Source organism: Bos javanicus, chromosome 22 (assembly GCF_032452875.1).
Source record: "Bos javanicus breed banteng chromosome 22, ARS-OSU_banteng_1.0, whole genome shotgun sequence".
Taxonomy (NCBI): domain Eukaryota; kingdom Metazoa; phylum Chordata; class Mammalia; order Artiodactyla; family Bovidae; genus Bos; species Bos javanicus.
In genome coordinates this window covers 39,100,669-39,127,744 of record NC_083889.1, presented here as the reverse complement: position 1 = coordinate 39,127,744, position 27,076 = coordinate 39,100,669, and the positions used below count along the sequence as shown (strand labels likewise).

The following is a 27,076-nucleotide window of genomic DNA, read 5'->3' as shown; positions in this document are numbered from 1 at the left end:
CTCCCATCCAGGCTGCCAGGTAACACTGAGCAGAGTTCCCTGTGCTGTACAGTAGGTCCTTGTTGGTGATCCATTTTATTTAAATATTTATTTTACTCATTAGTATGCACTGGGTTTTAGTTGTCGGATCTTTAGTTGACATACGGGATCTAGTTCCCTGACCAGGAATTGAACCCAGGCACCCTGCATTGGGGGCGTAAAGTCTTAACCACTGGACCACCAGGGAAGTCCCAGTTATCCATTCACGTATAGCAGTGTGTACACGGATCCTCTTGACATCATTCTTTTGTAAGCAGAGGTGCCATCTCCCACGCCCCTGCAGACCCTGGATCCCAGCTGTCTGCCTCATTCTCTAGAATGGTTTTCTTTATCATCTAGTACCCCATACATTTTACTTGGTTTGTGGTCTCCCCCAACTACAATGAGAGCTTCCTAAAGGCAAATGGATGTCTTCTTAGTGCAAGAATAAATACCTGGCACATGGTTGGGATTCTCGAACTCTCTGGGTGAATGATGAATATGAGCAAAGCTTCCTTACAGTTCTTTCAAGACCTTTGCTGTGAGGCTCGGAGATGCAGTACTTTTCTGAGTCCCCAGAAGGAACGCTGCTGTTGTTTGTACATCTTCTCTAGATACGATTATGGCTGGGGACTGCTTTGGCCCTGTATGTCTCTATATGTTAAGACATTAGATATTGCTGGAATTGGCCATGTTCTCGCCATTCTGTGAGCTTCTCTTACTAAAGCTTGTCACACAGCAAAGAGAGGGTAGCAGAAAAGTCTCTGGGTAAGTGCCCCACTGGATCATTCTGTGGCTGCTAAACAATTCCCATACAGATGGGTAGGTTTTGTGTTAGTTTGTTCTTCTCCACTAACCCTCACCCTTTATTACATTCTTTGCCTTTGAGAAGAGGCAGACAGGACCAGCCCCCCATCCCCATGGAATAAGTTTTGTTGACTCTACCGCATTTGTGCAGCAGTGCGTGTATAATCATTTTCCTCTTGCATCACCTAGAATATGTGTTGACCTCTGGAAAATGCCCGGGGCCTCTCCCCTCTGAATTGATTCAGCCAACAAACACAGCTGTTGGGTAGCTGTGCAATTGAAATCCATTTTAAAAGGTTAAGTGGTGAGAGATACTTCTTGCACGGTCTTTGCATTTTTAGTTTCTTTCCCCCTGGATGGGGAATCAGAACACCAAGGATCTCACCCTGCCTCCACCACGAAACCTAGGTCAATGACTTGACCTCTCTGAGCCTAGTTTCCAGAATCTACAGTGAGCAGGATATTAAAGATCGCATGAGGTGGTACGTGTCAGGGAAGTTTGGAAAGATTCATGGAAGCCGAAGTTGTCAGCTGTGGATATCTCCTTCCCAAATCGTGATGTCATTCCTCCCAGCATCTGTGGACAGCAAGCATTTGCACAGTCCCCAGGTTAAGACTGTCCCAAACACGGATCCACATCCACTGCGTGCAGCTAGCTTCACTGCGTTCTTGGGCTTGGATTTCAGGACTTTTAGTTCCCTGGGATCCTCAGAAAATGCCATCAGTCGTGGCCGCTTTGCCACACCTCTAAGTAGGTGTCTTAGACCAGAAATGCTCTTTGAGTGTTCTCTGCTTCATTTCTGAGCAGCAAGTAAAAAACTCACAGTCCAACAGCATATCTATTCAAATGGGAGATTCTCACTCACTGATCATAGAAATACGTGGAAGGAACAATTCCACGGCGTAAGATTCGCCACTAACTGAGAAGTGCATGGAATTGAGTTGAATCTCCCTTGGTCTAGTAGATGCATCCTTTTTCTGAAATAAGATATTTAATATAGGTCCCTGTGCTATATAGTAAATCTTTGTTGCTTACCTAGTTTATTAATGTTTCGGCCATGCCACAGGGCATGTGGGGTCTTAGTTCCCCAACCAGGGATTGGACCCTTGCCCTGTGCATTGCAAGTCAAGTGTCCTAACCATTGGACTGCTAGGGAAATCCTAGTAGACACATCCCCTTGATGAGTTGTGATGCATTTGTGAGAGTGAATGACCTGAAAGGCTGTAGTGTTAGAGGACTTCCCTGGTGAAACCAGACGTGAGACTGCTCTTCCAGCGTTTCCTCAGGTTTTTATAGAAAGCAGTAGCCTTCCGTTGGGATGCGCCTAGACAGAAAACTTATTTCACCCTTCACTGAGAAGAAGTTACCTTATATGACCTTTCTTTAAAAAGCTTTCAACCAGATCATAATCCCTTATTTTTTGTAAAACTACGCAGTCCTATTTAGTAAATTTGTAACATAGTTTGTAATTTCATTGTAACAATTCATGGTTGTATTTATTCTTAAGGTTTCTTCCAGTTATTATAGGACAGTTGTCTTACATAAGAAAAAGCAATGTAAGGAAAACACAAATTTCTAAAATATCACCAGTTTTTAAAAATTCTATTAAGTTTCAGCACAATTTTTCTTTAATTGAGACCTCCTTAGTATCCTTTTAAATGATTTACCTTAGGAATTATCTAATTTTATAATTTTTTTATGTGGACCAGTTTTACAGTCTTTATTGAATTTGTTACAGCACTGCTTCTGTTTTATGTCTTGGTTTTTTGGCCTTGAGGCATATGGGATCTTAAGTCCTCAAACAGGGATCAAACCTGTACCTCCTGCATTGGACAGCGAAATTGGACTGCCAGGGAAGTTCCTCTAATTGTTTTTATGTCTAAAAGTAGTAGGATATTTATTGAATATTTATGGAACACTTACCCTGCCCACTGGATCTCACTCATTCTTTGTCCATATTTGAAACCTAACAGGAAGATTTCTAGGCTCTAGATGTATCAACTTAAGTTATTTCATCATTTGAATCCTTCACTTTCTATCACTGATTTTTCAAAAAAGATGTTTCCAGACAACTACCAGTAAACTGAACCATTACACAGTTTTGAAGTGTGGGCAACAGAATGAGACTGAAAATTCAGCTACCGAACTGTTGTAGAGTCCCTAAGTCGTCATTATAAAAGGTGTAACATACTCTGATCCTAGAACTTACTTTGCACTTAACCTTCCTCAGAAGATATCATCATCATCTAATATTTATTGAGCATTTATTGATCAAAATTATGTGGTTTATGTTTTTTTTTCAACATCAATTTTAGGGAAAGTGGTGCAATCCATACCCCCATTTCACAGATGAAGAAACCAAGGCTCAGAGACATCCTTTAATTTGCTGGAGGTTGCATGAATAAATGGTGGGCTAGCATTGGAATTATCTGTGTGACTTCAAAGCACAGATGCTTAGAAATGGCTCTGCCACCTCTTGGCATGTTCCTGACAGTTCTGATATCTGAGGACTTCAGTCTCATTAGGATTTTGCTTCCCTAAATCAAGGCATCTTCAAATACATGTGACTGTTCTCTTAAAATTTTTTCTGGATTTTCTTCTTTCAGTACCACTGACCACTTGCTTTTCCACTAAATTCTCCTTCATCCTCCATGAAAGCATTTCATCATTATTCTGTTGAAATTTCCTCCATATAAAAAAAAAAAAACCCACAAAACTCTCCTCTTTGTTTCCAAGTCATCTTTATTCTTTTCTTTCCTAAGAAAAAGACTCTCCCCACCACCACCAATATCGCCATTCCCTGTGCCAAGTAGGAATTTGTGATTTATTTTTTTTTTACGCTCCAGGTCTTAGTTGCCACACATGGGGTCCTCGCTCTTTGTTGGGGCATACTGACTCTTCTGATTGTGGCATGCACGCTCTTAGTTTTTAGCATGTGGAGTCTAGTTCCCTGACCAGGGATTGAACCTGGGCCCTCTGCATTGGGAGCTCAGAGTCTTAACCACTGGGCTGTTAGGGAAGTCCCGAGGCTGTGTGGTTTAAATGACTCGGAGAACAGCTCAAAAACATGTTGAATATTGAATAAATTTAGACTCTATATCACCAACTTTTGGATGATTCTGCTGTGGTTCAAATTCACGGATAAACAGCTCTGATCTTGAAATCCCAAAGCGTAAGTAGAACCAGCAAGTTACATTGGCTCTTTAAAAAATACTATGAAATAGACGAAAGGTTAAGGAAAGCTTTGCTAACCTTTTGATCCTCATCTCTTGGAGATAGATGCTTATAGGAACCTTTGAGGAAATTTGAGTTATCAGATTTACTAGCTCGAACTGAAATTTAGAAATTTAGACTCTTCATAGTGTCCTGGTTTAATTGGCAAAGATAGTGCTGTAAGAAGGAAGACTTTTTTTTTCACCTAAATCCTGTACAGTGTGGAAATTGTAAACCCAGTGTGGCAGCGAAGGTTGGTTAGCCAAGCATATGAGAGAGAACTCCTTATGCAAACATTTTACCAGACAGTTCCAATCACTAGAGAAGTGACATCAATTATTTTATTAAGAATTTTTTTTTTTTTGCCATCTGAAAAAATTTATTGAAAATTCTCAAAGTAGATTTTATGAAGCTATTGCACATTTAGAACTACCTATACATATGCTATGTCAATGATTTTTTTTTTCTAAAAAAACTGCTGCAGAATTTACCAAAGGGTTTTTCTGGATTGCAAATATACAGAGAGAATCTTTGAAGGATAGAAAAATCTGATTTAAGAAAATTTCTGTGATTCAGGTTGTATATGTTGGGGCTACTATAGACCTCTGTAGGCTAATGCTAATGATTTAAACAATAAATAAGCTGCATAAAAGAATTGTACAGTGGATCTCAAGCTTTACCCTGCCTCAGAATCTCTGGGAGGGCTGATAAAGAGTGCAGGACCCCAGCCCCAGAGCAGACCACAAGCATCAGCAACACCTGGAAACTTCCTAGGAATGCAAGTTCTCAGGCTCCACTATAGGAAATTTTTTTAAAAAATTCATTCATTTCTTTGGCTGTGCTGGGTCTTAGTTGCGGTATGTGGGACCTTGAGTTACAAAATGCAGGATCTTTAGTTGTGGCATGCAGACTCTAGTTCCCTAACCAGGGATTGAACCCAGGTCCCCTGCACTGGGAGCAAAGAGTCTTAGCCACTGGACCACCAGGATAGTCCCTATCAGGAAATTTTTTAAATTGTGAAATTTGCTATGTGTATAATGCTTGAGAAATTACGCAGTCTTCTTCCAGATAAATTAAATTGTGACTTCTTCAGGAGAATGAAAGGGGCTTTGACTCTTCATTCATCCCACTAATCACTTTTCAAAATCAAATGTTCCATGCTCACTGGTCTCCCATTGTTACTCTGGGAAGATAAAGCACAACTGAATGTAATGACCTAGCTATCAGCCCCGTTCTAGCCATCTGTCTTCTAAGATATTGAAGTAGTCACAAACTTCTGTCCTTTAAGATCATCATCATCATTATTATTTTGGCCAAGCTGTGCAGCTTGCAAGATTTCAGTTCCCCAACCAGGGATTGAACCCACACCATGGCAGTTGGATCCATATTATTATTAAATTGATATTATTATTATTAATATCTGCAAGTATTTTTAAAAATCTACTGTTTCCATCTTTGGGGCAATCTTTTGAAACACCAAGCTTACGTTATATTTTCACTGCAGTTATTAATGAATTACATTTTCACTCAAACTATTAATGAAACATATATAATATGTCATCTGCAAATTATATTGAGTGTATTATGCTACTTATTCTTTTAGACTTTCATCATATGTAGCTTTTTAAAATCAGAACTCAGCTCGTTGAATTAGCCTGTTTATAGAGCATGTTGAAAGGGCTTTTCCAAATGTGCCTATTGTCAAACACAAATGTCCTTATAAATGTTTTTCTCTGGAAATTAGAAAAACTAACTTTCTAACAAGAACATTACAAAACAAAATGTTGCTGCTAACCAACATTTAGAAATCCAGAAATGATTCGTGCCTTTCCCTCAGTTAAAACACATCTTAATAATTTGAAGGTCACTGGCTTCAGCAGGGTGCCAGCACATAAAGGGGTTTTAAACATGCAGTTTAAAACCCTTGGGATTAAACCAACCTTGTTGGCATATTTTATTTATACAGAGATTATCTCCAAAGGAGATTCATTGGTCTTTTGACTATAATGAAGCCCTTTCTTTATTGACTTCATTGTGTCATAAATGAAAAGAGATTTCTTTTTTATGGCAGGAAATAAAATGTCCTCATCTCCACAGCACTCCTTGCATCCTAAGAGTCTGATTTAGACAAAAATCTATTGTGTCCTAAATCAGGAGCTAAAAATCTCAATAATTGTATTTGCTATTTGCTTTATCTTCTTAAGTTGACACAGGTATTAACAAGCACAGAGAGAGGCCTGAACTTGGCTTCTGAGATGAGAGGCTGATCGCTTCTCAGAAAGGAAGGAGACTGAGTTCTCAGCATTAAGGTCTGTCCACTACAGGGGTGGTTCGCAGTCCCTGAAAACAGCCCAGTCATGGGGCTTGGGGTCAGGAGGATGCCTGAGTATGATTGAACTGGACCCAAGTACTAGGCCCTCCTTGCCCTCATATCGATTTGGTTGGGATTTGGAATAGGGTTGAAGGAAATGCTAAGTGTTAAATGAAGTTCGCACAGGTTGGCCTCAGTAAGTGACTGAAGGCCTTCTGGAGTCTTCATGGTAAATTTATATGTATACCCACAACCTGCCAGAGTAAACAAGCAGCGATAATTTTCTGAAACAGACCTTAGGCCAGTCAACCCCACAGCTAAGCATCTTGGAAGGCAGGAAGGTAAATACCATGGTATTTTATTTACCTGGCATCTTCAAGGTGACCCAGAGTTTACCTTTGAAGCCAAAGTGATTCATTTCAGCCCATTTTTGTTGGAGAACTTCTTTAACACGTATTGTATGCTTTTCTGCCCTCTCGCTGTATATGTTCAGTTTAAGACCTAGAGGGGTCACGTTAAGGCCCAGGAAGCCAGCTTTGGGGTCAGCCTGGCCCAGCCATTTGATGGCAGTGGACCCTGGCCAGGTTCTTTGTTTCTCCTAGCCCCCAGATCATAGGATCTCGCATGCATAGCGATTCTCACCTCATAGTAAATCACAGCTTTACTATGATTTACTATGGCACCTACTAAATGCCAAGCTCTCTGGTAAGTACTTATGTTTTCCAGTTTGTTCTGCATAGCACTCTGAATTAGCTGGTTCTGATTTCCAATTAGATGAAGAACGGCGGTCATAGAGATGTAAGGTCCGGTATCACCAGGCCGACTGATTCTGGCTTTTTCCATTTACACCACTATCTCTGGTACCTGATGCACAGGAAGCATTCTGGCCGCGGTGGCAGGTGAGAATAAGGGCTACACAGTTATACGGAGTTGCAGGCTAAAGACCCTACCACCCTGCAGCGTGCTAGGCAAGGCCCTCTACAGCGCCCCCCTGTGGTGGGCTTTCAGGGACCGCCTCAGGTGCTGATTTTTTTTTCTTTGCAATTTCAAAGGAAAAATTGCTGAGTTTTTCCTTTTGGTTTATCTGTTGTTCCTTAATACTAAGAGTCTGCAAATTTAGCATGGGTGAGTTCTCTCTAATGGAATGGGTCTGAGCATGCAAGCACAACAGAGATATAACCACAGATTTTAGAAGCAACTTTTCTTTTTTTTTCTTTCTGTTTTTATTGAAGTATAGTTGATTCACAATGTTGTGTTAGTTTCTGGTGTACAGCAAAGTGATTCAGTTATATAGACATACCCATGAATATGTTGGAGAAGGAAATGGCAACCCACTCCAGTGTTCTTGCCTGGAGAATCCCAGGGACGGGGGAGCCTGGTGGGAGGCCGTCTATGGGGTCACACAGAGTCAGACACGACTAAAGCGACTTAGCAGCATGTATATGTATTCATTTTCATGTTCTTTTCCATTATAGTTTATTGCAAGATATTAAATATAATTCCCTGTGCTATATAGTAGGACCTTATTGTTTATCCCTTCTGTATATTGTAGTGTATATATGTCAATCCCAAACTCCTAATTTATCCCTCCTCCATTCTCTTCCCCCTTTGGTAACTGGATGTTTGTTTTCTATGGCTTGTGACTCTGTGTCCATTTTATAAATATATTTGTTTGTATCACATTTTAGATTCTACGTGTAAATAATATCATATGGTACTTGTCTTTTTCTTTCTGACTTACTTCACTCAGTATGACAATCTCTAGGTCCATCTCTGTTGCTGAAGATGACAAAATTTTATCCTTTGTTATGGCTAAGCTGTATTCCCATTGTGTGTGTGTGTACTGTGTCTTCTTCATTCATCTGTCAATGGACATTTAGTTTTTAAAAGCAACTTTTCTTTATGTTCACATGCATTTTTCTCCATTTTTTGCAGTTTTGCATTTGAGGTCAACATTAACCAGCTCTTTTCTCCCTCTTGGAATCTCTCACCTTCATACTTTGTTTTCATTAGAGGTTCAGCCTCTTACAATGCTCTGCTTTGGATGCATACAAACCAGAAACTAATTTCAGGCTTCATCAGAAGTGGTACATAAGGAAGTTTTGTTGTGGACTGACCAAAATAAAGGACCTCTTATGTGCTGGATTTAATTCCAACCACAAAAGGCTAAAATCTTGGAACAAAGTATAAATAATATTATTTAAGACCAACAAGGCCACTTTTCCTGATCCTCAACTGACTGTATCAAATATTTTGTAACAGGGTAGTGTAGTGGTGATAGTAGTTATCCCATTTTTGCCTTATTTAAACCTTTGGTGTCTGAAAGCTCTATACTTAAAAATACTGGCACAAAAGTATACTGTGTATAACATTTTATCAGATTAACAGACACGCTCTGCCTAATTGCTTGCTTTTCCTTGCAACTGTGCTCTGAGAATGAAGGCGGTGTGTTCCATCACATGGGAGCCCGGGCTTTGGGCTTAATACACCAGGATTCGAATGTCAGCTCTGCCGCTTAGTAATGGTGTCGCTTTGGACAAGTTGCCTCAGGTTCCTTACGTGTAAATTGAAGATGACGGCACCCTCTGTGCCTAGTCCTTGTGAAGATAAGTGTATGCAAAAGGCTGAGCGTAATCCCTGGCAATCAGTGAGGGCTTCCTTCACATTTCCTTCAACTCTATCATGAGACATTTCACTGAATCATGGTAATCCAACGTCTAACCTGTAGTCAGTGAAACCGTCTTTGTTTTTGTTTAAATCATCTATTTATTTGTCTGTGCCAGGTCTTAATTACAGCACATAGGCTCTTCATTTATGGCATGTGAAGTCTTAGCTGTGGCATATGGGATCTAGTTCCCTGACTAGCCCAGGGATGGAACCTGGACCCCCTGCATTGGGAGACGCCGAGTCTTAGCCACTGGACCACCAAGAAGTCCCAAGGCATCTTTACTTGGATTCTAACTCTTTTCCTCTTCTTTGTTTCTCCCTAGTCACCAAGTTATCAGACCCATCCGTTTTAAGACACTGGCAGTCTTCACCTTGCGGTTCTTGCTCTCACTTTCTTATGTTCAGTAGGACACATGTTGCCCTTGAGCAGACACCATCTCACTAATATCTGGCTGAGTCCTAGGTGCTCAGTAAACACCTCTTCAGTGGTGTCCCCTTCACTGTGACCTAGACGACAGCCGCTCTCTCCCACCAGAAGCAGTCTTCGCCTTGACTCTGCAGCCAGCTGCCACCACCATGCTCCAGGCTTCAATTCATCTTTCCAAGCCTGTGTTTTCAACTCTTAAGATGAGTATTGAAAACAGTGCCTATCTCTTAGGGCGGTTGGGAGGAATGAGTACATGTAAACACATGTAAAGGGCACAGAAGGTGCCTGGTCCGTAGTTAGTGCTCTGGTCGTTGTGACATTTGTTAATGAAACTCGGCTGTATAGGTGGAAATAACATCTCACAGATGGGTATCTTCTTGTACACAGGCTTTCTACAGATATAAACTGAGCAGATCAGGTCTACAATGCTGTCCTAATTGCTTGGCCTTCTGGCTAGTTAGAGTAATTTTATAATTATCTGGCTCATGTTGAGAGAAATTTAATAGAAAACCAGTGTAAGAGGAAAACTATTAGGACTTCTAATTAGCTTCAGCCTTATATTTATCTTCATATCGAAGGAAAAAAGATTTATGACCCTTCAGTTTTATTTATCTTGATTGAAAGACAAAAATGTGTTATCCGGGTGGTCACTATACCATGCGTGTTTGTGTGTGTGTGTATATCTTTCTGTTTGGTTGTTTGGTGGTTTTTTGACATTACTGATGGTGCTTGGAAACCTAGAGAATTGTGATTAGACTTCTTTGGATAAAGAACCAAATTTGAGAGACTAGTGAGTCGTATATTTCCATATGCAGTTCTTGAACTGAGCTCTGCTGGGTTTTGCTGCTTCTAACCATGGGAGGAATGGACCAACTGAGTTATAGGCATGTATAGTGTTAGCTTAGATCGTATAGTTGAGCATTTTGTAGGAAAAAATAATAAATTGTTAACCTTAAAGTGATTTTTTTTTTTAGTGACTCGAACAGGACTCTGCCCTTTAAAACACCGTGGTATGTACCTTGGAGTAAAATAACTCTGAAGCTGAACTGCAGTCTTATTTGGAACTAGAGTCCATGTACTCAATCATGGCATGCGTTCCTGCTAAGTCACTTCAGTTGTGTCTGACTCTTTGTGACCCCATGGACTGTAGCCTGCCAGGCTTATCTGTCCATGGGATTCTCCAGGCAGGAATACTGGAGTGGGTTGCCATGCCCTCCTCCTGGGGATCTTTCCAACCCAGATTTGGAACCCACATCTCTTGATATCTTTTGCATTGGCAGGAGGGTTCTTTACCACTAATGCTACCTGGGAGTCCATATACTTAATCATGGCACCTGAAGTTTATTGGGGATTTCCAGTTCTAAACTATCATTACAGAATAAATGTTGCCCTCAACCTATGACACTGTTTTTTTTAACCTTATTTTGTACTGGGGTATAGGTAAAGAATTCACCTGCAGTGCAGGAGACGCAAGTTCCATCCCTGGGTGGGAAGATCTCCTGGAGGAGGAAATGGCAACCCACTCCAGTATTCTTGCCTGGAAAATCCCATGGATGGAGGAGCCTCCTGGGTTACAGTCCATGGGGTCTCAAAGAGTCAGACATGACTGAAGTGACTGAACGCAAGTGCACATAGCCGAGTAACAGTTTTGTGATAGTTTCAGGTAGGTGCAAGGGGACGCAGGCTTACAACCTATTAAACTATTAACCATGTCACTCCACTCTTGGAAACAGTGTCTTTCATGAAATGTCTTTCATTTCAAAATAAATAGGAGAAAAGTGTTGCTGCAGTCTGTAGGCTAGAGTGTTTGTGGGGCCAGGTTGTGTCTCGTCCTATTTATGTCGCCTCTTGTTCAAAGATGAGTTTATTCTTGGGTTAACCTCTTAGACACACTCTAGTTTTGTACACATTAGTCCTTTTCTCAACTTAAGATCTTTTCATTGCCACTTGATCTTTATTATAGAATTTGCTTACTTCTAAACATTTTAAGCAAAGTGATCAGATAATTTGGGAAATTTTTCTTGAACTGTGCATTCTGCTAAATATTCCGGGGAAACATTTTGGCTCAGCTCACTTTGTTAATGCCGGTTACATCATTATGGGCGCTATAGATTTCTTGGGCGTGCAAAATGATTGCATATTCATGAACATCTTCAATCCTGAAATATTTGTAAATAACTTGGCATTTTTTTTTTTTTTTCATAAGGAGGCCTGTTAAAATTATTAGGTCTTTAGTGGTTCACACAGAAAGAATTGGTACGTACAAGGCACCCCCTATTGGATAAGTCACATTTCTCCGCTAAGCAGGTTGGGTTATGAACGTTTATAAGTCACCTTCCTTAAACAAAGTGTATGAGAGACGCTTCTTTTCCTCTTAGGAATGATTCAAGTTTGAAAATGTCAATAGATGCAAAAAGCCACCCTTAGAGCTTTGCTCTCTCGAAAGAAAGTCGAGAAGGAATGACATAGTCAATGTTAGCTGTCACCAGATGAAGAGAAATCAGATTGTCAAGCCTGGATCTCTAACATTCTTGCCAAAGTAGGACCTCATTTACACATACAGATCTTCATACCCTTTGCTAAGAAAAGCATCTGTGGCAGTTTAGATGTTTGTGCGTTTGCCAAAGATCTTTCACTCTGAATAAAGTAAATGTCATGTCTGTTGTTTATCTCAAATTCAGCAGAGTATTTTTAAAAGGAAATATTTGCGGGGGAGGGGCGAGGGAAGGAGAGAAGGGGGAGGTCGGGCAGCTCCAGTGGGTGGGGTGTGGCCGTCCTCAAGGTGCAGGGTGGAGCTGGGTAAATCAGCGTAAAACACTCACGAGGCTCACGAACTGAAAACGTCCTTTTGAAGTGACAGCATCACAAATAAATTGGAATGTGGCGTCTTCCCGAATTTGTACCTAGTTCTGTCAACACCAAAAGAAAATCCAGTTAATTCCATCAAACTGGTTGTTTGGCATTGTGTAGACACAGCTGTCTCGCACGGAAATTGTGAACACGTAAACGTGGATGGCAGTGTACCCAAAGCCAGCTGGTTCGGTGGCACCTGTCTGTGACTGTCTGTGATTGTGTATAAAGATTGCATAGACTTCAAAGATCAGAAACAGAACTGAGTTGTTCCAACTTCAAGCTGGACCCCACTGAATAGCAAATTCTTGAAAAACCTAGGTCGTGATAACATGTCTTAACCAACAAGTACACTTGGTAAATTCAGTTTTAGTTAAAAGTATGATGTAGTGATTTAAGTATGTACATTTCCTTGAATATGAAAACTAAAGGTAATTCTTTATAGACCATTTTTAAAACCATACTTAGCTTTTCAGTTCAGTTCAGTTGCTCAGTCGTGTCCAACTCTTTGCGACCCCATGAACTGCAGCACGCCAGGCCTCCCTGTCCATCACCAACTCCCGGAGTTCACTCAAACTCACGTCCATCGAGTCAGTGATGCCATCCAGCCATCTCATCCTCTGTCGTCCCCTTCTCCTCCTGCCCCCAATCCCTCCCAGCATCAGAGTATTTTCCAATAGGCATTCAAAAATCATAATGAGACCCTAATGTCAAGGAAATCCAGAGAAGGCATTTTTCTGGAAGACGTTTATTTCAGGTGATACAGTTATATCACTCTTTGCAGAAATCAAATACCTGTCTTTAGGAATTCCCTTATCGGTGTCATTTGTTTCTGAAAGGAATCTATGTGACTCTGAATATTATTTTATTCCTACAGATGACATGGAAGCCATTCCTGTCAAACAGTTTGTTAAACACATCGGTGAGCTCTATTCTAATAACCAGCATGGGTTCTCCGAGGATTTTGAGGTATGCTTCAAAACTGGACGTTCCTTTCCAGAAAGCTAACTCTTCTTTTACAGAGATTTGTTTGTAAACTTGAAATGAATGTATCTCAAGCATCACAAAAGCAGTCACTGAGGAAAGTGGGGACTGGCTGTCTTTTCCTTACACTGAGAGTTCTCACAGGCCTTCCTTTCCCAGTACAAGTGAGGTGAAAGAGAGTTGCCTGCACACTTCCTGAACGTGCACTTCTGTGAGAGAACAGACTCAATGGAAGGAAAGAGGCAGACTCAGATTGTGTCTTTTGCATTCTCACTGGGACAGCAGTCGTCATGCAGAGGACAGGCTCCTAACTCCACGTCCGTTCTGGGAGGCACATGGTGTAGGGGAGACCCCAGGTTGTCAGTCTGAGGAGTCAGATGCCGGCTCCACCAGTCATGATCATTCTGGAGCCAGTCATTTCACCTCTGATCCCCAGTTTCCTCATTTTTTATGATTTTATTTATTTATTTGGCTGTGCTGGGGCTTTGTAGCTTCACAGGCTTTCTCTAGCTATGGAGAGCAGGGGTCACTTTCTCGTTGCGATACACCAGCTTCTCACTGTGACACCTTCTCTTGTTGCAGAGCACAGGCTCTAGGGTGTGCAGGCTTCAGTAGTTGCGGCTCCCAGGCTCTAAAGCACAGGCTCAGTAGTTGTGGCACACAGGCTTTAGCGATTCCACCGCACGTGGGATCCTCCCAGACCAGGGATCGAACCCGTGTCTTCCGCACTGGCAGGTGGATTCTTCACCACCGAGCCACCAGGGAAGCCACCTCCCCCCCACCCCCCACCCCCGCCATCCTTCCTTTTTGAAAATGGCAGCGACATCACTTCCTACCCCAAGCATGTTGGCAGAAACGAATGATGAACATCCTGGAGAGAGCTAGGTTAACAGTTGCTGCTGCTAAGTCGCTCAGTCGTGTCCGACTCTGCGCAACCCCATGGACTGCAGCCCACCAGGCTCCTCCGTCCATGGGATTTTCCAGGCAAGAGTACTGGAGTGGGCTGCCATTGCCTTCTCCGTTAACAGTTAAGCCCGTGCAAAAGTGGATTGTTCTTGTTTTCGCGATTATTAAGCCCTGGAGAGGAGACATGGGTGAGCAGAGCCTCCTGGTTTTGAGAGCTGGTGTGTAGGGAACAAGGAAGGTAGAGAGCAGCGCACACCGCCCTGCCAGCTCCGGGTCCCGCGCCAGCTCGGCAGTGACAGGGTGTCAATGAGGAGCTATTAAACAGACTGCCCTTTTCTTCACTGAGGCGCTTCACTGAGGCACATCTCTGGCAGCACGAGCGGTGCTGAGGGGGCCAAGTTTTCGTGGCAGCTCAGCTGTCTTCTAGCTTTGTGGGTAAGTCAGTTCCTTTCTGTCTCATTTCTCCTTTAAAATGGAAATGACGCCGAGGGTGCTAACCTGCCCACCTCTTTTCACAAAATTGGTCTGGGGGCCCACTTGGAATAATGGAAGGGAAGCCCTTGGAGATCACCTAGGAGCCATACGGCTGGGAGGCTCAATTATTTTCTCACAGAGGAGGAGAGAGAAAAAAGAAGACCAGAAGCCCTGTTTCTATGCAAATTTGGGAGTCCCTGAAGGCCATCCTAAAGGCAATTATATTGACAACTTGTTTTAAATGAAGTCCCTCTCCTAGCTTTTTGGTTCTTTGTTTTATTTCTGGAGCAGAAGCAGAGCAAAGATGGTAGAGAGAAGGACCCCTCTGACGTATTCTGCAGAGTCATATGTTTCTTGGAAAAAGCAAAAAACACATGTCAAGTGCTTAATGCGGCTATTAGATGCTGACCCAAAAAAAGGTGCCTGTCCAAGTACAGAGCACATGGTGTGAAGTCAGACATTTTGCATTCATGAGGACAGCACATGTGTGGGGTGTTTGAGTGATTTAGTTCAATTGACTGTTGGCTGGATGACTGAGCAAGAATATTGAGGCATTTAACAATGTTGATGGTATTCCGGACAAACATTCATCCTCTCGAGACGAGAATTTGATCAGGATGATCAAATGCAGCTCCAGTTTCTCAATTATTTATGATTTGAGACCCCAGTGCTATTCATCACAGCTGGTTTTGACACCATTTAATTATTCAAAATAATCAGCTACACCTCTGTAAACTGGCTCTGACTCAAAATGGGCTTCACTGCATCAAAATCACGCCTCTTAACAAGTCCTGGGCATCTGTACCCTGTTTCTAGCCTAAAAAAAAATTACTGCGGCTGTAGCTTTTGTCACCTATATTGAAGTCTGTAGCTTGTCACCTGGTATGTTTGGGACTGGAACAGGGAGGGCGGGGAGATGGGTGGCTTTGTTTTATCATTGTTATTTCACAGTCTGTGCTAGTTTGAAAGGTTTCAAGTCAGGGCTCTTCACCCTAGCAAGAACATCCTTTCTTCCAAAAAGAATAGTAAGACACTCATGCAGAGAAGGAAATGAGACGGTAGAAAAGCCTACTTCTGTACTGTTGGCCTTCAAATTTAGGAGAAATTTGAAGTATTTTAAAACAGTAGTGCTCCTTTTACATAGCTCTGCTAAAAAGGAAAATGGTAATAGGATCTTTAACAAACTCTCAAGGCTGGTTTTTTTGGCTGCACCATGCAGCTTGATCTCGGTTCCCTGACCAGGGACTGAACCCAAGTGCTCAGCAGTCCTAAACAGTGGACCGCAAGGAGATTCCCTTATCAAGGCTATTTTATAGACAAGAGATAGTCATAGACTGTAAAAAAAAAAAAAAAAAAATAAGGTCAGGACAAGAGATTTTGTGTAATTCAACAAGAATAAAACAAAACCCTCATCGTGTTAAGAGAGTAGAAACCTCAGCTCCAGATTTCCGGGTCCTTTTACATGGAGTAATTACAGCCGATATCTGCTTGGCATCATTGCTCAGATTATTTCACTCATTCCTCAGAAATAACCCCTGTGAGCTGTGAGCTGTTTTGTCCCCATTTTGCAGATGAGGAAGACTGAGGCATTGGTTAGTTCAGTAATGAAGTGGCCAGCAGTAGGACCACTTTCTGATCAGGAAGACCAAAGCTTTCTGATTCAAGCCCACATGTTTAGCCCTAAGGCCATCCAGACTCTCCATTTAAGTAAGTAGTATCCTATAGTAAGGAGAATTAACCAAGATGATCAGTGATTGTCTAAAACTGATCATGCAGCTGACGGACCAGTAAATTCCTTGGCAAAAAAAGTAGAAGAGGGAGGTTAGAATAAAGGAGCTACCGCACCCCCCACCCCATCCCACAACTAAGAATACTGGGAGCCCAATACATGATCTTCATGGTCTAGAGCCTTCCCAAAGGGCTGAGAATCTCACTTACAAAAATCTTACATAACTTGTGAATAGAGGCCTGAAATTAGTCCAAGAACGAATCTTAAGATTATAGAGAAAACCACTTAACAGTTAATATTTGCCCATGTTGTTATTCAGTTGCTCAGTCATGTCTGACTCTGTGCCCCCATGGACTGCAACATGCCAGGCTTCCCTGTCCTTCAGTATCTCCCAGAGATTGCTCAGACTCATGTCTTTTGAGCCCATGATGTCATCCAACCATCTCATTCTCTGTCCTCCCCTTCTCCTCTTGCCCTCAATCTTTCCAGCATCAGGGTCTATTTGCCCATGAAAAGGCGTTGAAGCCAGTCATTCTACAGTTACTAAGTACCTGCTATTCTCTGGATGTTTTATAAGGCACAGAGATGGGCTGGACAGAGAACTTGCCCTCAGAGAGTTCATTCTGGTTGGGGGAGACCAGAGTGAACACAGCTAATGCAGAAAGAGGTCAGAGCAAAAGAAGTGCCAATCCAGGAATGAAGTTCTGCCAGGAAAGCAGAGGAGAAAGGCTGCTAGGAATTTTGATTGGCTTTTTCCGCGAAAGTTCTATTATTTGCCCCATCTTGTTTTCAGATTGTGGAGGGAAATGGGAAAAAAAAAAAATGGTGAATACCTGTCATGTGTTCAGAACTTTGCTGCTTAAGGAGAATGAGAAATGATCTGCTGGTAATTTTGAGTCTTTGTCTAGAGGTGATACTGAATGCAAGCTTTTTGTCCTTGTCAGATAAATTCTGAAGGCTGTTAAAAAGCTGGGGACATTATAGCTTTAGCAGATTTTGCAGTCCCTGGAAATAGCATCAATCCTGGTGTCAGGATAGTGCTCAGTGACTATTCCCTTGACTACCTTAGCTGACTTCAGCCTCACTCTTCCCCCGCCTCCCAGGTCATAATCAAGGAGTCTTCCAGAGGCTCGGTGCTAGCAAATAATCTTTCAAAATCAGGGGAGCTGCAAGGCCCTGTGGGTCAGCAGAATTAATAGGCAGAGGTCAGGAGCATCACAGGCTTAAAAGTGGAGTGCAGAGATGAGGCCAGAGGTCCAATACCCTCTTGACAAGATCCTTTGGGGGATCGAGTCTGTTAAAGTTAACTCCAGCTCAGCTGAATTTGGGCCGGTTGCTCATCTTAAATCAAGAGAACAAAGCTTTGTCCACCTTGAGCCCAGGCACCAAGGGGCCAGTGGCCACAATTACCTTATGTAAGATGCAGAGTTCCGTTGTTGCTGATGACACATACGCGGGAGTTCCTGACAGAGGTGGAAAACTGCAGAAAGAAGGCTGCCTGCAGGTTGGCAGTTTCCTGAGCCTCAGTGACAGAATGCCGGGGTGGGTCTTATATGACCCAAAGGAAAACTTTGTAAACCCTTATCGTGAAAGAAATCATAGGTGATGAAGCTGAGGTTTTTACGTTGAGGCTCTTATGAAGAGTGAGGAAAAAAGTGTGTTAGCCAAGTTGTACAGGAAAAAATAATTCTGTTTTATAGACCAGCTGTAGGATGACAGACACTGGGATAGTTTCTTCAGAGATAGGTTGATTTTCTGGAGGGTAAGGCAGACACTTGGGATAAAGACATACGGATTTAGAGGGGGATGAAGAGGAGCACAGGCTATCCTGGGTAAGGAAAATTGCTGTGAAGCAGAGAGCAGGAGGTTGTACAGGCTGTTCAAAGGGCACAGAGTTAAAACTGTCCGGTGTTGGGAAGGAAGAGGTACATAGGTGGGGGCCCTGAAAGCCTGACTCGGGGGTTTGGAATCTCTCTAAGAGGTGTCTGAGCAAGAGAAGAACATAGGTAAGCAGCCTTTGAAGAAAACCAGTGTGGCCGTAGTGGTCGCCTGAGCAGAGGGGAGGAGAGGCTGGCAGAGGGTGTGACTGGTACCTGATGAGGGCCAGCTCCCTGTCCGACACTCAGCAAGCACTGTGCTGTGGTCCTGACTTATTCTCGTGCAGGACAGGCCCCTGAACGTAGATGGGGGCGGCCTGAGCTCAGACACTAAGGCTGTTACACACGCTTGGCCTAACCCTTGGTCACCAGGTCCAAAGTATTTCCTTCTCAGCTTGCTTCATTGTGAAGCTGAGTAACCTGAAAGATTTCTAGATCTGTTTCGGCTTTTTTTTCTTTTTTTCCAATTAAGCTTCTGAATGGGAGGACAGGAGGTCAGCATGTGCCTTTGGAGGACAGCCTCCTCCATCCACAGCTCCAGGCACGAGGTGAAGCAGCCCATATCATCTCTGAAGAACTCTCTATCTGTCAACTTGTATTTTTCTTTTTTTCTCTTTTGGTTCATTTTTTTTAAGTTATGCTTTGTTGTAGATCCCTTGTTTTCAGTTGGCTCTTCTTGGTGGTGGTGTGTCCTGGTCATTCGCATAGTATTCATTTTGAGAATTCCGGCTCTGTTATAGAGACAGGAAAGTGCAAACAAGCTTAAATCTTAAACTTTTTATTTGGGTACTGACTAAGTAACTGTACTATACACATTCTGTTGGCCAGTGTCACTTCAAAGGGTCTTAACACCTATTAAAATCACATTAACTTTGAAATGCCAGTTCAGCTGGAGAAAAAGCACTCCAGGATCAGATGATATTATCAGCATCTAAATGAACCAGGCGGTACTGCAAGGAATTACAGATGACATTATTATCCACAAGACAAAATCAGAAGGCCGTAGGCCAACCCCTTGGGTTCTCGTAAAATCAGATTTAGCATTATTTATGACCATTCCTTGTTTTCTGTCATTCACATAATTGGAAAAGTGAAATAGAGGCGACAGATCAGACTAAGGGTTTTAGATAGCCCAGAGTTTGATTGGCCATATTGAATGGCCGCTTTAAACAGTACAGACAGCTGCTCCCACACAGGCTCAGCCAATTGCATTAGACTGTAATAGAGGCCCCACCTCAGTCCAGTGAGTGTGGTCAGAGTCACACAATGGGGAAAAAAATATCAATAAGGCAAATCTCCAACTAAAGTACTCAAAGCTGAAATCTCAGCACAGGATGTCTGAACAGCTCAGCCCAGAAGAGGTACATGCCAAAGGTTTGACCTTCAGAACCCAGGAACCAAAGCATGTCAGCTTATTTCACAGATTTGTGTACAGGCTGAATTAATGTCTTCCAGAATACAAATCCATTTTCAAAGGTTTTCTGCCCCTGAAACTATTCAGAAGAGTACACCTTGGGCTTTCAAGGCAATCCTGAATGGCAGATATTCTGAGTACGGCTAGCATTGCTCCTGTTCCTAGAGATGTTAAAACAGCAGACTCATTAAATTACGCTCACATTTTGTGTCTATTTTAGAGAGAACAGCCAAAGGCAGCCTTCAGGCCTTTTAAACCAGCATTCACCAAACTGTAGGTTATAAACCATTTTAGATAGAACAGCAGGTATCAGAGTTTATCACATTTAGTAAAAGTAAAAAAAGATAATGCACTCTCATGAAATGCACACTTTCTCCAGAGAGATGTGTTGAACTAATGGATATGGCTTTTCTTTCTCTCTCTCTCTCTCTTCTTTCTTTCCTTCCTTCCTTCTCTCTCTCCCTTTTTTTTTTAATACATAATTTTGTGTGTTTATTTTTGGCTGTGCTAGGTCTTCATTGCTGCAGTTGTGAGGAGCCAGGGCTCTTCTTCGTTGCAGTGCTCTGGTTTCTCTTGGTGTGGTTCCTGGGCTCTAGAGCCCGGTAGGTGTGTGCACGGGCTTAGTTGCTCCGTGGCACGTGGGATCCTCCCAGACCAGGGATCAAAGCCATGTCTCCTGCATTGGCAGGCAGATTCTTTACCATGGAGCTACCTGGGAAGCCCCTTCTTTTTCTTCCTTTTGTTCTTTCTCATTCTTCCTTCCCCCGGGAACGCCTCCCAATTCTGAAAAAGTGCCTGTACATCCTCCAGGAATCAGGTGTCTGTGAGTATGGTTCCGAATATTTAGTGACCTGTTGTTTTTTGCCTTAGCTCTTTGATCATGGTGAGCCCCTCCTAAGTACTTGGTGAATATAAAAGACGACTGGTTCCTTATAGATTTCATTGTTCTTCATTGTGCATGATGAGCATGCTGTGGACATCATCTGTACTTGCCACGCAGCAAGTAAACTCGGTTACATCTGTCACATGTGAAAGGCTTTTCCTGATCCCCTCATGTCACTTTGCCCTGCTCTTTGTCGCAGCTGTGCACTGCAAATGACTTCCTTTATTAGTTAGCACCAGTGGTTTCTTGGGATTTGAAGCATATGGTGTAGAAAAATTTGGCTTTTTTAGCAATCTTTTATTAGGCTAATGGATGATGTTTCTATCCATGGCAAAGGTAATAGAAGAGGAGAGTTGCTTCTCCCATGGCTGTTTTTCTAAAGAAGGATCATGTAAGTAAAATCAGAGTTAAAAATTAGTGCATCAGAGCCATATATGGGGTAAGTCAGATATGACAGTTTTTAGGTTCTATTAGTGTCATTTCAGGGCTTCCCAGGTATCACTGGTGATAAAGAACCTGCTTGCCAGTGCCGGAGACATAAGAGACGTGGATTCGATCCATGGGTCAGAAAGATTCCCTGGAGGAGAGCATGGCAACCCTTTCCAGTATTCTTGGCATGGAGAATCCCACAGACAGAGGAGCCTGGTGGGCTACAATCCATGGGGTCACAAAGAGTCAGATACGACTGAGGCAACTTCGCACACACACACTGTCATTTCAGGGCTGAGGACAGTCACTTGGTAGTCTGTCATAAAACAAGGCTGTGAGGACCATAATATAAGCATATTGCACATCATGCTGGAGATTATTCTTCTAGAATATTCCTGTTCATCTTTTTAAGACCCAGGTGAATTCTCTCCCATCTAAACCTTCTGTGTTCCTATCCATTTCTTCAGGCCTCTCTTCTACTAATCACATTTGACTATCATCATGTTTTTATATGTTTCACCCATTTGACTGCAACATATTCAAAAAGAGACACTATTTCTGTAATCCCCATGCCTAGGTCAGATCTGGAATAAAATGGATGGTGGATGAATTAGTAAAGAATGAAACCCTTTTATTTTGTTTTCATCCTTCATACATCTGTTATGAATACGTTAGTATTCATTTCTGAAGTTGAGTTTGTGGAGGTGATGGTGGCCAGTGACTGGGGAGTGAGTAAAGGCTCTGGGCTTTTGGATGTCTATAGTTGCTTTCTTTTGGCTGTTGTTCAGCGTCCAAAAGCATGTCTAAAAATCTTGGTAACCTCCCTGTATATTTCCTTCTCTAGGAAGTCCAGCGCTGCACGGCTGATATGAACATCACTGCAGAACATTCCAATCATCCAGATAACAAGCACAAAAACAGATACATCAATATTTTAGCATGTGAGTAATAAACTTTAAACTATCTTCAACTGCAAGGAAATGAAATCTTCCTGCTGGGTATGAGCTGAAATGCAAGCAGTTGGAATCAGGATGCCAAGAGGGCATTACACGTGCAAGTTGGCCCATCTTCTTCAACAATGTGTAAGAAGAATTGGGGACATCCTCTGCCCCCTTAGTGTTTCATGAAGCTGCCAGATCTCTGTTGTCATAATCAGGCGATCGAAGGAAATGTTCTGAGCTTTACTGTTTTTACATGAAGTGATTTCATATCCAGTGTTGGGAACCAAAGTTTAATGTCACGTGGCTAGCCTAACATTGTTTTTAACCCATGAGAGCCAAGCTTTTTAATGCAAATGGAAATACTGAGAGCTGAATCGAGGAAGCTGAATTTCAGAGCAGTCTTTCCAAAAATTAGGTAATTGGTTTATTTCATTCCTTGTGGCCTACGTGTTTAGTCCTGTCCAAAACATTTCCAGGGCCATGAGTACCCTGGAAGTTTAGGAGCAAATAAATAAGAGTTCTTCTTACAGAGCCTCAAGGCTGCTAGGAGGACAGGCCTCTTCTGTGGCTGGAAGGCCACTTTTCACAGACACCGAGACTTGACTCACTGGCTAAAATACACACTTCGATATTGAGAGCAGGAGCACAGATGTTTATGGTTAATGTACATACAGTTTCATGTAATAGTGTGTTTAAAGTTACACACCACTGTAGACAGATTTTTAATAATACTTTCAGTTCAATTGCTCAGTCGTGTCCAACTCTTTGCAACCCCATGAATCACAGCACGCCAGGCCTCCCTGTCCATCACCAACTCCCAGAGTTCACTGAAACCCATATCCATCGAGTCGGTGATGCCATCCAACCATCTCATCCTCTGTCGTCCCCTTCTCCCCCTGCCCCCAAAACTCTTCACATGAGGTGGCCAAAGTACTGGAGTTTCAGCTTTAGCATCAGTCCTTCCAGTGAACACCCAGGACTGATCTCCTTTAGGATGGACTGGTTGGATCTCCTTGCAGTCCAAGGGACTCTCAAGAGTCTTCTCCAACACCACAGTTTGAAAAGCATCAATCCTTCGGCGCTCAGCTTTCTTCACAGTTCCAACTCTCACATCCATACATGACCACTGGAAAAACCATAGCCTTGACTAGACGAATCTTTGTTGGCAAAGTAATGTCTCTGCTTTTCAATATTCTATCTAGGTTGGACATAACTTTCCTTCCAAGGAGTAAGCGTCTTTTAATTTCATGGCTGCAGTCACCATCTGCAGTGATTTTGGAGCCCCCAAAAATAAAATCTGACACTGTTTCCACTGTTTCCCCATCTATTTCCCATGAAGTGATGGGACCGGATGCCATGATCATAGTTTTCTGAATGTTGATCTTTAAGCCAACTTTTTCACTCTCCTCTTTCACTTTCATCAAGAGGCTTTTTAGTTCCTCTTTACCTTCTGCCATAAGGGTGGTGTCATCTGCAGTGAGATATAATTTATATAACATACACAATTCACCCATTTTCAAGATAATTTGATTTTAAATTTAATTTCAGTGGTTTTTAGTATAGTCAAAGAGTTGTACAACCATCACCACTGTCTAATTTTAGAATATTTTAATCACCTCAACATGAAACCCCTTATCCATGAGCAGTCACTTCTAATTCCTCCTGCTCCCAAGTCCCTAAAAGCCACGTAGCTACTTTCTTTCTCTGTGTGTTTGTCTATTCTGAATATTTCATCTAAATGGAATCATTCTGTACGTGCCCTTTGTGTCTGGACGCTTCTACTCCGCATGATGTTGTTAAAAGGTACACAGGGCGTTGCTTTTATGCCTGAATAATACTTCACGGTATAGATATACCATGTTTATTCATTTCTCAGTGGACATTTGAGTTGTTTCTACTTTCTGTCATTAATAATGCTGCTATGAGCATTTGTGTATAAGGTTCTATATAGACATCTATTTTCAGTTCCCTGGGGTATATACTTAGGAATAGAATACCTAGGTCATATGGTAACTTTATGTTTAATATTTTGAGGAGCTGCCCAACTGTTTACCAAAGTGGCTGCGCCATTTTACATTCTCAGCAGCAGTATATGCAGGTTCTAGTGTTTCCACATCCTTGCCAACACGCGTTACTTTGGTTTTTTTCTGATAATAGCCATGGTGATGAGCTTGAAGTGGTATCTCACTGTAGTTGCGGTTTTGATTGGCATTTCCCAGTGATTAGTGATGTTGAACATTTTTTCATGTGTCTGTTGGCCACCTTTCTGCCTTTTTTAGAGAAATGTCTATTTAGATCCTTTGCTCGTTTTTATATTTGTTTACTCGTCTTTCTATTGTTGAATTCTTTATACATTATATATACAAATATATATATAATTTGCAAATATTTTCTTACATTCGCCATGTCATCTTTTCACTTCCTCGATAATGTCCTTTGAGGTACCAACTTTTAAAACTTTGGTGAAACCCAGTTTGTTTGTTTTTTTTTTCGTTTCCTGTGCTCTTGTCATATGTAATGAACCAGTGCCTAATCCAAGATCGTAAATATATACCTTTTTTTTTTTTTTGGTCAGCTTCTTCTGGTCTTAGCTCTTACATTTAGGCCTTTGACCCGTTTGCGTTAATTTTTGTATACAGTGTGAGGTAGGGGTCCAGCTTCATTCTTCTGTGTGTTAATATCCAGTTGTCTCAGCACCATTTTTTAAAAAGTTTCTTCTTTCTCTCCATAATGAATTGTCTTAAGCACTCCACAGAAAATCAGCTGACCATAAGCGTGAGGGTTTATTCCATACTTCGATTTCTTTTCTGCTGATCTGTATGTCTGTCTTTATGGCAGTGTCACACTGTCTTGGTCACTGACTGACCATGGCTTTGTAATAAGTTTTGAATTTGGAAACTGTGACTCCTTCAACTTTGGCCTTCTTTGTCAAGATTCTTTTGGCTATTTTGGATCCTTTGTTTTTCATATGAATCTGGATCTCCCTATTACTATAAAAAGTGCAGCTGGAATTTTAATACAGATTATGTTCATTCTGTAGACTGATACGGGGAACACTGCCATATTAACAGAATTAGGTCTGCCAATTTATGAAGATAGGACATCTCTCCATTTATGTAGGACATCTTTTATTTCTTTCAGCAATGTCTTATAATCTGTATGCTACAAGTATTAAGCTTTTGTTAAATATATTTCTAAGTATATTATTCTTTTGCGTGGAATTGTTTCCTTGGTGTTTTCAGACTGTGGATAGAAGTGTGATTGATTTTTGTATGCTGACCTTGTATCTTACCAACTGGACTGAACTTATTTATTAGTTCTAACAGTTGTTTAACACTTATTTCTTGTCTTTTTGGTCATAGCCGTTCTAACAGGTGTGAGATGCACATTTCCCTGAAGATTGGTGGTGGTTGAGCTCCTTTTCATGTGCCCATTGGCCAGCTATAGATCTGCTTTGGGAACATGTATATTTAGGTCCTCTGCCCATGTTTTAATTGCTTGCTGGTTTTGCTGGCTGTTGATTTGTATGCGTTCCTTTTATATTTTGCTTATCATTCCCTTATCAGATATATGATTTACAAGTACTTTCTCCCATTCAGTAAAGCTGCCTTTTTCTTCTGTTGATGCTTTCTTTTGCCATACAGAAGCTTTTTAGTGTGATGTGGTCCCACATGTTTATTTTTGCTTTTGTTGCTTTTGGTGTCAGACTGAAAAAAAATCACTGCCAAGACCTACGTCATGGAGCTTTTTTCTCTGTTTTCTCCCAGGAGTTTCATGATTTCAGACCTTAAATTCAGTTTCAATCCATTTTGACTTAATTTTTATGTGTGCTGTAATACAGTAATCTAGTTTCATTCTTTGCATATGACTGCCCATTTTTCCCAGCCCCACTTATTGAAGAGACTTTCCCCATCGTATGTTCTTGGCTTGTTTGTCACAAATAAATTGACTGTATATGTGTGGGTTTATTTCTGGACTCTCTCGTCTGTTTCATTGATATATGTGTCTGTCTTTATGCTAGTACTTTTCAAATTATTATAGCTTTATAATATAATTTGAAACCAGGGGTATGATGCCTCCAGCCTTGTCCTTCTTTCTCAAGATTGCTTTGGCTGTTTGAGTTCTTTTATGGTTCCATACACATTTTAGGATTGTTTGTTCTATCTCTGTGGAAAGTAGCATTGGAATTTTGATAGGGATTGCACTGAATCTGTAGATTGATTTCCAGTCCATCCATGAGCATAGCATATCTTTCCATTTATTCATGTCTTCAGTTTCTTTTTCAGTGTTTTACAGTCTTCAACATACAGGTCTTTCACCTCCTTAGATAAGTTTATTCCTAGGTATTTTCTTCTTTTTGAGACAATAATAAAAGGGACTGTTTTCTCAATTTATCTTTCTGATAATTCATTCTTAGTGTATAGAAATTCAGTAGATTTCTGTATGTTGATTGTGTATGTTGCAACTTGACTAAATTCATGTATTAGTTCTAACAGTTTTTTTCATGGAGTCTGTCACGGTTTTCTAATTATAATGCCATGTCATCTGCAAATGGTGACAGTTTTACTTCTTCCTTTCAGTTTGGATGTTTTTCATTTCTTTTTCTGGCCTAAATGCTCTGGCTAGGACTTCCAGTACCATGACAAATAAAAATGGCAAGAATGGACATCCTTGTCTTGTTCCCAATCTTAGAGGGAAAACTTTCAGCTTTTCATCTTTGAGTATGATGTTAGCTGTGGATTTGTCTTATATGACCTTAGGGTTTCTATGTACAACCTCATGTCATATGTGAGTGTAGTTTTACTTCTAGAAAAAGTTTTAAAAGAACTAAAAGTCATTTCTTAAATAAGAGTATTTGTTTCAGTTATCTGAGAGAAGGAGAAAAAGAGAACAAGGAAGAAGAGTCGAACTTTTCTTTTCTCACCAGTCTTTGGATGGATTGACTCGGGCAGCGTTGGTTGACCAGCTCAGTCAAGGCTCACCTCCCTGAGATTGTGAAGAACTGTCCATGTACAGACCTCATTTCTGACCACAGCAGTCAGGCAGAGATATATGCACATATATGCCTCACATATGTCCACATCACTCTCTCCACCATGGCAGCGTCTACTTCTAGTGACCTCACTGCCTTAGCTAAAAGTATGC

General features: G+C 41.6%; 1 protein-coding gene across 3 annotated transcripts in view; it reads left to right on the top strand.

Annotated features, from left to right (window-relative positions):
- The window catches only part of PTPRG (protein tyrosine phosphatase receptor type G), a 777,275-nt gene that overhangs the window by 714,561 nt on the left and 35,638 nt on the right, over nt 1-27,076 (top strand). For all 3 annotated transcript variants that reach the window (XM_061396518.1, XM_061396519.1, XM_061396517.1), the window contains 2 exons: nt 13,172-13,263; nt 21,835-21,931. In XM_061396518.1, the coding sequence (XP_061252502.1) occupies nt 13,172-13,263; nt 21,835-21,931 (189 nt within the window). The remainder of the gene's footprint in view (nt 1-13,171; nt 13,264-21,834; nt 21,932-27,076) is intronic.